This window comes from Leucopleurus acutus (assembly GCF_964270905.1).
Source record: "Leucopleurus acutus genome assembly, chromosome: 4".
Taxonomy (NCBI): Eukaryota; Metazoa; Chordata; class Mammalia; order Artiodactyla; family Delphinidae; genus Leucopleurus; species Leucopleurus acutus.
The window spans coordinates 120828785-120840873 of record NC_139146.1 but is presented as its reverse complement, the minus strand read 5'-3'; the positions used below and the strand labels follow the sequence as shown (position 1 = coordinate 120840873).

The following is a 12089-nucleotide window of genomic DNA, read 5'->3' as shown; positions in this document are numbered from 1 at the left end:
AGAAACAAATTAGTTTCAAATGACAGTCTCTTTTTTTGATAACCCCCAAATGTAATTGTGTATCACATAGTATAATATTAAAAAATTAAAAATATTATTTAATAAAATATTATTCTTTACTGCATGTTGTTACTGTTAACCAGCTACTGCATACAAATATGGCATCTGTGCAAAAACCTTAGCTTATGACAAGTGTATGGTGATGATCCAGCCCAGGTTTTTTTGTTTTCAACATTTGCTATATTGCTGTATATGATGTGATGCCTCAAGTATTTGCACCCTCCCTTCCTTTTTTGTTTCTGAACTACTGTGAAACTTGGGTTGGTACTGCAAACAGTGATGTCATTTAGTCTTTCGTTGACTTGGTTAATGATTTATATATCAGTTCAACTTTCCCATTAGCTCAGGATAATTAAAGAAAGTATTTTAACACCTATTTTTTTATGGCATAAAATAAAAGTCTCAACTTATTAAATAACACCGAAAACTAAGCCTTATTCTATAAATATCTTTTTCATTTACAAAGTATGTTCATGATGTAGAAGTTCTATCTTTATAACTGGTAAAAAATTCAATATGGATGTAATGATATCTGATTGTTTTTGTATGATTTTGGAAACAAGCCTATCTCATTCATTCAAGAAATATTTACTGAGAGCCCACCCTGTGTCAGCAACTAAGGATACAAGTTGTATAAGAGAGACAAAGCAGCTAATTGAAGCCAAAGATGCTTATAACTCTTTAAAAATTAAATACCATACTTCAGTCAGTGGTTCTTAAAGTGTGGTACCTGGACCAGCAGCACTGGTATCACCTAGGAGTTTGTTAGAAATGCAAATGCTCAGGCCTCAACTCAAGCCTATGAATCAGAACCTCTGAGAGTGGGGCCCACCTTCAGTCTGTTTTACAAGCCCTCTGGGGGATTACCACTGCTTTGGCAGGTTGAGATTGATCTCTTCCAATACCAAGGATATAAGAAGACAATTTTTCTAGAGGCAGAGGTCTTAGGAATAGAATTTACAAAAAAGTGTTCTAAGGAATAATCAGAATTGCACATTCAGAGTCACCAAATGACTAAGATATAAGAAGTTCTTGTTATTGAAGAAAAATGATAGTAGGAATTATTAAAAATTCTAACTTTAATGAGAATTTGACTGTGCTTTTCTTCTTAGAGTGGATTAGGTCCCTTGTCTTATCCAAGCCTTTGGCATGAGATTCCTTGTGCCATTAAATAGCTTATAGGCAAAGAAAATTATGTTTGCATTCCAGTTCTATGCTCACCAGTCAGTACTGCTCTTTAATTTTTCTCGTTTAAAAAAAATCTCATCTATTAGGGAAATTCCTACGTGGTTCTGTTCGGTTCCATTTTATCAGAAGCGTGAAGCTTTTCTTCATGTCCTACCTCACAAAAAGAGTCCATTTCTCTGTTTAGGGCAAAGTGTGCAGTGTAGGGCCACCCAGGGTTGGCTCCTTTTAGCTTCTTGGTGCTCCTTCAGATGGTCCTGTTCTTCCCTCCTACTTCTGAGGCCTCAGCCCTTCCTTCTTTTTTAGTTAGTCACTACTGAACATTCTTCTCTGCTTCCCACAAATATGGCCTTAACTAATCTTTAGGAGCAGGAAGAAAAAAAGTGTGCATTGCAACTGAATTTTCTGTTTTGCATTTCCGTTAATACTTTTTTTTTTGATAATCAACTTCCAAATTTTATGCTTATCTTTTTCTATTTCCATCAGTTTCCCGACATAGTTAACATGAACAGGAAAATCTTTTCAGTAAATTAAGCAACTGAAGACTCAAGTGAAATCTCAAAGGTCTTGAAGAACTCTGGCAAGTCACATATATCCCATGTTGCTTTTGGTTTCTCACCTCTTCTTTGCTTCAAACCCCCAGGCAAGTTTCTTCTTTTTTTCAGCAGCCCGTGAATTTTCAGCATCCTTTTTGGCTTTTACAAAGTTGTGGCAGGCAATCACTTTGGCAATTTTTGCACCAAGCTCTCGAGTAGCTACCTGATTGCTGAGTTCCACAGCCTTCTCAATGTTCCACTCTTCCACAGCCTGGTCTATGCTCTTTTCAAGGCCCGACTTTGCAATTTTTTTCCTTTTAACAGGGGAGTCAAACCTATCGCTGACTCCAAAATACTGAGTAAGCTCCTTCCACTGGGTTTCACTTGAGGACTGTTCACTTTGAGATTCTTCTTCATTCTTCAATTTACCTTTTCTGGAGCGTTTTCTTTTTTTCTTTCTGGATCTTGAAGTTGAGGTTTTCTGTTCAGAATGTTTTGTATGCAGTTCTTGAAATTTATTCCACATATTTAAGGGAATTCCAGAGGGACACTCTTCATATGCATTTACATTTGCCTCTGCTTCAGTTTTTGGTCCATCTGTAGGGATATCTGAGACCTCTGTGTTTGTAATGGTCCCATCTTCTTTACCTTCTTGTAAGTTAAGTTCAGAGCTCTCTACTGTGGCTTCATCATCAGAATTCAACTCAACATCACTTTAATTTAGGCCAGGAGGTAGCAGCCCACTCCACATCTTTTCTGCGGTCCATAGCTGGCCGTCCAGCAGCCATCTTAAGACCCCTGTTAATACTTTGAGTCTTTGTTTTGGTTTCTGTGTTGATCAGGGGAGGGCAAAAATAGTCTTTGGGTTATTAGTAAGAGAGAAAAGGAGGAAGGAAATGCTGAGAACATACAACTACTAATATGAAGATATATATTGATGCCAGAAGGTATAATACGAAGAGATACATTATATCGTATCTTTTCTATTTCTTTTGTGTCATAATAGACAAATAATATACATTGGAGCCAGAGTTATTTTTCTAAACTATTCATTTGACAAATATTCTTTGAGCACTTACTATGTGCCAGAAACTGCAGTAGATGTTAGGGAGACAGTGGTGAACACAGGGAAAAAAATCTTTGCCCTCATGAAGGTTATAGGGTAGTAAGCAAAATTGACCAAATACCTCCCCCCAAAACACATACATTAAAAGTAGAGCAAGTTAGATGGTGAAAAATTTTATGGTGAAATATAAAGCAGGGAAGGAGATTATGTCGGTCAGAGAATATGGGTTTACATGGGATAGCCAGGGAGGCCCTCCGTGAGAAGGGGACGTTTGAGCACAGACTTGAGGGAGTGAGAGAGCAAGTCAGACAGAATCTGGACAGTGTGCTCCAGGCAGAGGGAGCAGTCAGCACAAAGTCCCTGAGGCCTGGGGCAAGAGGGGAAAGTAGTAGGTGAAATCCCATGGGCCTCACAGGTCAGTGAAGTTTTCGACTTTTTTTTTAAATTTAATTTAATTTATTTTTTATACAGCAGGTTCTTATTAGTCATACACTTTATACACATCAGTGTATACATGTCAATCCCAATCTTCCAATTCATCACACCACCACCACCACCCCCTGCCGCTTTCCCTGCTTGGTGTCCATACGTTTGTTCTCTACATCTGTGTCTCAATTTCTGCCCTGCAAACTGGTTCATCTGTACCATTTTTCTAGATTCCACATATATGTGTTAATATACGATATTTGTTTTTCTCTTTATGACTTACTTCACTGTGTATGATAGTCTCTAGATCCATCCACGTCTCTACAAACGACCCAATTTTTTTCCTTTTTATGGCTGAGTAATATTCCATTATATATATGTACCACATCTTTATCCATTCATCTGTCAATAGAGTTTTTGACATTCATTCTTTGAAATTTCTCATTTCAAAGGTTCAATTTTTCATAATCAGGAGTTTCATTCATATATTTTTTAAAGGCTAGGGACATGTGTTCACTTTATTTGTTTATTTATTTATTTAAATTGGCTGCACTGCTTGCAGGATCTTAGCTCCCCAACCAGGGATCAAACGCAGGCCCCGGGCAGTGGAATCACAGAGTCCTAACCACTGGACTGCCAGGGAACTCCCCAGGTTGTTTTCTTTTTCTTTTTCTTTTTTTAAACATCTTTATTGAAGCATAATTGCTTTACATTGCTGTGTTAGTTGCTGCTGTATAACAAAGTGAATCAGCATTACATATACATATATCCCCATATCCCCTCCCACTTGCATCTCCCTCCCACCCTCCCCATCCCACCCCTCTATGTTCTGCCTATGTTTTCCTCTAAGAGTTTGATAGTTTCTGGCCTTACATTTAGGTCTTTAATTCATTTTGAGTTTATTTTTGTGTATGTTGTTAGGGAGTGTTCTAATTTCATTCTTTTACACATAGCTGCCCAGTTTTCCCAGAAAAGAGGCTGTCTTTTCTCCATTGTATATTCTTGCCTCCTTTATCAAAAATAAGGTGACCATATGTGCATGGATTTCTCTCTGGGCTTTCTATCCTGTTCCATTGATCTATATTTCTGTTTTTGTGACAGTACCAGACTGTCTTGATTACTATAGCTTTGTAGTATAGTCTGAGTCAGGGAGCCTGATTCCTCCAGCTCAGTTTTTCTTTCCCAAAGATTGCTTTGGCTATTCAGGGTCTTACGTGTTACCATACACAATGTGAAATTTTTTGTTCTGCTTCTGTGAAAAATGCCATCAGTAATATGATAGGGATTGCATTGAATCTGTAGATTGCTCTGGGTAGTATAGTCATTTTAACAATGTTGATTCTTCCATTCCAAGAACATGGCATATCTCTCCATCTGTTTGTATCATCTTTAATTTCTTTCATCAGTGTCTTATAGTTTTCTGCATACAGGTCTTTTGTGTCCTTAGGTAGGTTTATTCCTAGGTATTTTATTCTTTCTGTTGCAGTGGTAAATGGGAGTGTTTCTTTAATTCCTCTTTCAGATTTTTCATCATTAGTGTATAGGAATGCAAGAGATTTCTGTGCAGTAATTTTGCATCCTGCTACTTTACCAAATTCATTGATTAGCTCTAGTAGTTTTCTGGTAGCGTCTTTAGGATTCTCTATGTATAGTATCATGTCATCTGCAAACAGTGACAGCTTCACTTCTTCTTTTCTGATTTGGATTCTCTATATTTCTTTCTCTTCTCTGATTGCTGTGGATAAAACTTCCAAAACTATGTTGAATAATAGCAGTGAGAGTGGGCAACCTTGTCTTTTTCCTGATCTTAGTGGAAATGGTTTCAGTTTTTCACCATTGAGAATGATGTTTGCTGTGTGTTTGTGATATATGGCCTTATTGTGCTGAGGTAAGTTCCCTTATGCCTACATTCTGGAGCGTTTTTATCATAAATGGGTGTTGAATTTTGTCGAAAGCTTTTTCTGCATCTATTGAGATGATCATATGGTTTTTATCCTTCACTTTGTTAATATGGTGTATCACATTGATTGATTTGCATATTTTGAAGAATCCTTGCATCCCTGGGATAAACACCAATTAATCATGGTGTATGATCCTTTTAATGGGCTGCTTGATTCTGTTTGCTAGTATTATGTTGAGGATTTTTGCATCTATGATTATCAGTGTTATTGGCCTGTAGTTTTGTTTTTTTTTGTGACATCTTTGTCTGGTTTTGGTATCAGGGTGATGGTGACCTCATAGAATGAGTTTGGGAGTGTTCCTCTCTCTTCTATATTTTGGAAGAGTTTGAGAAGGATAGCTGTTGGCTTTTCTCTAAATGTTTGATAGAATTTGCCTGTGAAGCCATCTGGTCCTGGGCTTTTGTTTGTTGGAAGATTTTTTTTTTTTTTAATCTAAAATTGTCTTTATTTTGCCTTCATTTTTTCAGGGATATTTTTTTTTTTAACATCTTTATTGGAGTATAATTGCTTTACAATGGTATGTTAGTTTCAGCTTCACAACAAAATGAATCAGTTATATATATACATATATTCCCATATCTCTTCCCGCTTGCGTCTCCCTCCCTCCCACCCTCCCTATCCCACCCCTCCAGGCGGTCACAAAGCACCGAGCTGATCTCCCTGTGCTATGCGGCTGCTTCCCACTAGCTATCTACCTTACGTTTGGTAGTGTATATATGTCCATGCCTCTTTATCGCTTTGTCACCGTTTACCCTTCCCCCTCCCCATAGCCTCAAGTCCATTCTCTAGTAAGTCTGTGTCTTTATTCCTGTTTCACCCCTAGGTTTTTCATGACATTTTTTTTTTTAAATTCCATATATATGTGTTAGCATACGGTATTTGTCTCTCTCTTTCTGACTTACTTCACTCTGTATGACAGACTCTAGGTCTATCCACCTCATTACAAATAGCTCAATTTCGTCTCTTTTTATGGCTGAGTAATATTCCATTGTATATATGTGCCACATCTTCTTTATCCATTCATCCGATGATGGACACTTAGGTTGTTTCCATCTCTGGGCTATTGTGAATAGAGCTGCAATGAACATTTTGGTACATGACTCTTTTTGAATTATGGTTTTCTCAGGGTATATGCCCAGTAGTGGGATTGCTGGGTCATATGGTAGTTCTATTTGTAGCTTTTTAAGGAACCTCCATACTGTTCTCCACAGTGGCTGTATCAATTTACATTCCCACCAACAGTGTAAGAGGGTTCCCTTTTCTCCACACCCTCTCCAGCATTTATTGTTTCTAGATTTTTTGATGATGGCCATTCTGACTGGTGTGAGATGATATCTCATTGTAGTTTTGATTTGCATTTCTCTCATGATTAGTGATGTTGAGCATTCTTTCATGTGTTTGTTGGCACTCTGTATATCTTCTTTGGAGAAATGTCTATTTAGGTCTTCTGCCCATTTTTGGATTGGGTTGTTTGGTTTTTTGTTATTAAGCTGCATGAGCTGCTTATAAATTTTGGAGATCAATCCTTTGTCAGTTGCTTCAGTTGCAAATATTTTCTCCCATTCTGAGGGTTGTCTTTTGGTCTTCTTTATGGTTTCCTTTGCTGCGCAAAAGCTTTTAAGTTTCATTAGGTCCCATTTGTTTACTCTTGTTTTTATTTCCATTTCTCTAGGAGGTGGGTCAAAAAGGACCTTGCTGTGATTTATGTCATAGAGTGTTCTGCCTATGTTTTCCTCTAAGAGTTTGATAGTTTCTGGCCTTACATTTAGGTCTTTAATCCATTTTGAGCTTATTTTTGTGTACGGTGTTAGGGAGTGATCTAATTTCATACTTTTACATGTAGCTGTCCAGTTTTCCCAGCACCACTTATTGAATAGGCTGTCCTTTCTCCACTGTACATTTCTGCCTCCTTTGTCAAAGATAAGGTGACCATATGTGCGTGGGTTTATCTCTGGGCTTTCTATCCTGTTCCATTGATCTATCTTTCTGTTTTTGTGCCAGTACCATACCGTCTTGATAACTGTAGCTTTGTAGTATAGTCTGAAGTCTGGGAGCCTGATTCCTCCAGTTCCTTCTTTTGTTCTCAAGATTGCTTTGGCTATTCGGGGTCTTTTGTGTTTCCATACAAATTGCAAAATTTTTTGTTCTAGTTCTGTGAAAAATGCCAGTGGTAGTTTGATAGGGATTGCATTGAATCTATAGATTGCTTTCGGTAGTAGAGTCATTTTCACAATGTTGATTCTTCCAATCCAAGAACATGGTATATCTCTCCATCTATTTGTATCATCTTTAATTTCTTTCATCAGTGTCTTATAATTTTCTGCATACAGATCTTTTGTCTCCTTAGGTAGGTTTATTCCTAGATATTTTATTCTTTTTGTTGCAATGGTAAATGGGAGTGTTTTCTTGATTTCACTTTCAGATTTTTCATCATTAGTATATAGGAATGCCAGAGATTTCTGTGCATTAATTTTGTATCCTGCCACTTTACCAAATTCATTGATTAGCTCTAGTAGTTTTCTGGTAGCATCTTTAGGGTTCTCTATGTATAGGATCATGTCATCTGCAAACAGTGACAGCTTTACTTCTTCTTTTCCGATTTGGATTCCTTTTATTTCCTTTTCTTCTCTGATTGCTGTGGCTAAAACTTCCAAAACTATGTTGAATAAGAGTGGTGAGAGTGGGCAACCTTGTCTTGTTCCTGATCTTAGTGGAAATGCTTTCAGTTTTTCACCATTGAGGATGATGTCATATATGGCCTTTATTATGTTGAGGAAAGTTCCCTCTATGCCTACTTTCTGCAGGGTTTTTATCATAAATGGGTGTTGAATTTTGTCAAAAGCTTTCTCTGCATCTATTGAGATGATCATATGGTTTTTCTCCTTCAGTTTGTTAATATGGTTTATCACATTGATAGATTTGCGTATATTGAAGAATCCTTGCATTCCTGGAATAAACCCCACTTGATCATGGTGTATGATCTTTTTAATGTGCTGTTGGATTCTGTTTGCTAGTATTTTGTTGAGGATTTTTGCATCTATGTTCATCAGTGATATTGGCCTGTAGTTTTCTTTCTTTGTGACATCCTTGTCTGGTTTTGGTATCAAGGTGATGGTGGCCTCGTAGAAGGAGTTTGGGAGTGGTCCTCCCTCTGCTATATTTTGGAAGAGTTTGAGAAGGATAGGTGTTAGCTCTTCTCTAAATGTTTGATAGAATTCGCCTGTGAAGCCATCTCGTCCTGGGCTTTTCTTTGTTGGAAGATTTTTAATCACAGTTTCAATTTCAGTGCTTATGATTGGTCTGTTCATATTTTCTATTTCTTCCTGATTCAGTCTTGGCAGGTTGTGCCTTTCTAAGAATTTGTCCATTTCTTCCAGATTGTCCATTTTATTGGCATAGAGTTGCTTGTAGTAATCTCTCATGATCTCTTTTATTTCTGCAGTGTCAGTTGTTACCTCTCCTTTTTCATTTCTAATTCTATTGATTTGGGTCTTCTCCCTTTTTTTCTTGATGAGTCTGGCTAGTGGTTTATCTATTTTGTTTATCTTCTCAAAGAACCAGCTTTTAGTTTTATTGATCTTTGCTATTGTTTCCTTCATTTCTTTTTCATTTATTTCTGATCTGATTTTTATGATTTCTTTCCTTCTGCTAGCTTTGGGGTTTTTTTGTTCTTCTTTCTCTAATTGCTTGAGGTGCAAGGTTAGGTTGTTTATTCGAGATGCTTCCTGCTTCTTAAGGTGGGCTTGTATTGCTATAAACTTCCCCCTTAGAACTGCTTTTGCTGCATCCCACAGGTTTTGGGTCGTCGTGTCTCCATTGTCATTTGTTTCTAGGTATTTTTTGATTTCCTCTTTGATTTCTTCAGTGATATCTTCATTATTAAGTAGTGTATTGTTTAGCCTCCATGTGTTTGTATTTTTTACAGATCTTTTCCTGTAATTGATATCTAGTCTCATGGCGTTGTGGTCAGAAAAGATACTTGATACAATTTCAATTTTCTTAAATTTACCAAGGCTTGATTTGTGACCCAAGATATGATCTATCCTGGAGAATGTTCCATGAGCACTTGAGAAAAATGTGTATTGTGTTGTTTTTGGATGGAATGTCCTATAAATATCAATTAACTCCATCTCGTTTAATGTATCATTTAAAGCTTGTGTTTTCTTATTTATTTTCATTTTGGATGATCTGTCCATTGGTGAAAGTGGGGTGTTAAAGTCCCCTACTATGAATGTGTTACTGTCGATTTCCCCTTTTATGGTTGTCAGTATTTGCCTTATGTATTGAGGTGCACCTATGTTGGGTGCATAAATATTTACAATTGTTATATCTTCCTCTTGGATTGATCCCTTGATCATTATGTAGTGTCCTTCTTTGTCTCTTCTAATAGTCTTTGTTTTAAAGTCTATTTTGTCTGATATGAGAATTGCTACTCCAGCTTTCTTTTGGTTTCCACTTGCATGAAATACCTTTTTCCATCCCCTTACTTTCAGTCTGTATGTGTCTCTAGGTCTGAAGTGGGTCTCTTGTAGACAGCAAATATATGGGTCTTGTTTTTGTATCCATTCAGCCAATCTGTGTCTTTTGGTGGGAGCATTTAGTCCATTTACATTTAAGGTAATTATCGATATGTGTGTTCCTATTCCCATTTACTTCATTGTTTTGGGTTTGTTATTGTAGGTCCTTTCCTTCTTTTGTGTTTCTTGCCTAGAGAAGTTCCTTTAGCAGTTGTTGTAGAGGTGGTTTGGTGGTGCTGAACTCTCTCAGCTTTTGCTTGTCTGTAAAGGTTTTAATTTCTCCATCAAATCTGAATGAGATCCTTGCTGGGTAGAGTAATCTTGGTTGCAGGTTTTTCTCCTTCAACACTTTCAATATGTCCTGCCACTCCCTTCTGGCTTGCAGAGTTTCTGCTGAAAGATCAGCTGTTAACCTTATGGGGATTCCCTTGTGTGTTATTTGTTGTTTTTCCCTTGCTGCTTTTAATATGTTTTCTTTGTATTTAATTTTTGACAGTTTGATTAATATGTGTCTTGGCGTATTTCTCCTTGGATTTATCCTGTATGGGACTCTCTGTGCTTCCTGGACTTGATTAACTATTTCCTTTCCCATATTAGGGAAGTTTTCAACTATAATCTCTTCAAATATTTTCTCAGTCCCTTTCTTTTTCTCTTCTTCTTCTGGAACCCCTATAATTCGAATGTTGGTGCGTTTAATGTTGTCCCAGAGGTCTCTGAGACTGTCCTCAGTTCTTTTCATTCTTTTTTCTTTATTCTGCTCTGCAGTAGTTATTTCCACTATTTTATCTTCCAGGTCACTTATCCGTTCTTCTGCCTCAGTTATTCTGCTATTGATCCCATCTAGAGTACTTTTAATTTCATTTATTGTGTTGTTCATCGTTGCTTGTTTCATCTTTAGTTCTTCTAGGTCCTTGTTAACTGATTCTTGCAATTTGTCCATTCTATTGTCCATTCTATCTCCAAGATTTCGGATCAACCTTACTATCATTATTCTGAATTCTTTTTCAGGTAGACTGCTTATTTCCTCTTCATTTGTTAGGTCTGGTGGGTTTTTATCTTGCTCCTTCATCTGCTGTGTGTTTTTCTGTCTTTTCATTTTGCTTATCTTACTGTGTTTGGGGTCTCTTTTTTTTTTTTTTGCAGGCTGAAGGTTCGTAGTTCCTGTTGTTTTTTGAGTCTGTCCCCAGTGGCTAAGGTTGGTTCAGTGGGTTGTGTAGGCTTCCTGGTGGAGGGTACTAGTGCCTGTGTTCTGGTGTATGAGGCTGGATCTTGTCTTTCTGGTGGGCAGGTCCACGTCTGGTGGTGTGTTTTGGGGTGTCTGTAGACTTATTATGATTTTGGGCAGCCTCTCTGCTAATGGGTGGGGTTGTGTTCCTGTCTTGCTAGTTGTTTGGCATAGGATGTCCAGCACTGTAGCTTGCTGGTCGTTGAGTGAAGCTGGGTGCTGGCGTTGAGATGGAGATCTCTCGGAGATTTTTGCTGTTTGATATTATGTGCAGCTGGGAGGCCTCTTGTGGACCAGTGTCCTGAAGTTGGCTCTCCCACCTCAGAGGCACAGCACTGAGTCCTGGCTGCAGCACCAAGAGCCTTTCATCCACAGGGCTCCTTAATTTGGGATGATTCGTTGTCTATTCAGGTATTCCACAGATGCAGGGTATATCAAGTTGATTGTGGAGCTTTAATCCGCTGCTTCTGAGGCTGCTGGAAGAGATTTCCCTTTCTCTTCTTTGTTCTCACAGCTCCCAGGGCCTCAGCTTTGGATTTGGCCCCGCCTGTGCGTGTAGGTCGCCGGAGGGCGTCTGTTCTTTGCTCAGACAGGACGGGGTTAAAGGAGCCGCTGATTCGGAGGCTCTGGCTCACCCAGGCCGGGGGGTAGGGAGGGTCACAGAGTGTAGGGCGGGCCTGCAGCGGCAGAGGCCGGTGTGACGCTGCAGCCTGAGGCGCGCCGTGCGCTCTCCCGGGGGAGCCGTCCCGGATCCCGGGACCCCGGCAGCGGCGGGCTGCACAGGCTCCCCGGAAGGGCGTGTGGCTAGTGACCTGCGCTCGCACACAGGCCTCCTGGCGGCGGCAGCAGCGGCCTTAGCGTCCCATGTCCGTCTCTGGGCTCCGCACTCTTAGCCGCGGCTCGCGCCCGTCTCCGGAGCTCTCCCAAGCAGCGTTCCCAATCCCCCCTCCTCGTGCACCAGGAAACAAAGAGGGACGTAAAAGTCTCTTGCCTCTTCGGCAGGTCCAGACCCCTCCCCAGACTCTCTCCCGGCCAGCCGCGGCGCACCAACGCCCTGCAGGCTGTGTTCACGCCGCCAACCTCAGTCCTCTCCCGGCGCTCCGACAAAAGCCG

At 39.3% G+C, this 12089-nt stretch overlaps 1 protein-coding gene across 1 annotated transcript; it reads right to left on the bottom strand.

Moving 5' to 3' along the window:
* Positions 1 to 1830: 1830 nt before the first annotated feature.
* Positions 1831 to 2532, bottom strand: LOC309961404 (protein FAM204A-like; the record flags this gene model as incomplete). Its single annotated transcript, XM_082838610.1, is given in 2 exon segments — positions 1831 to 2496; positions 2500 to 2532. Coding segments are annotated over 2 exon segments (669 nt in total). The 3' UTR covers positions 1831 to 1860.
* Between the last annotated feature and the right edge of the window lie 9557 nt (positions 2533 to 12089).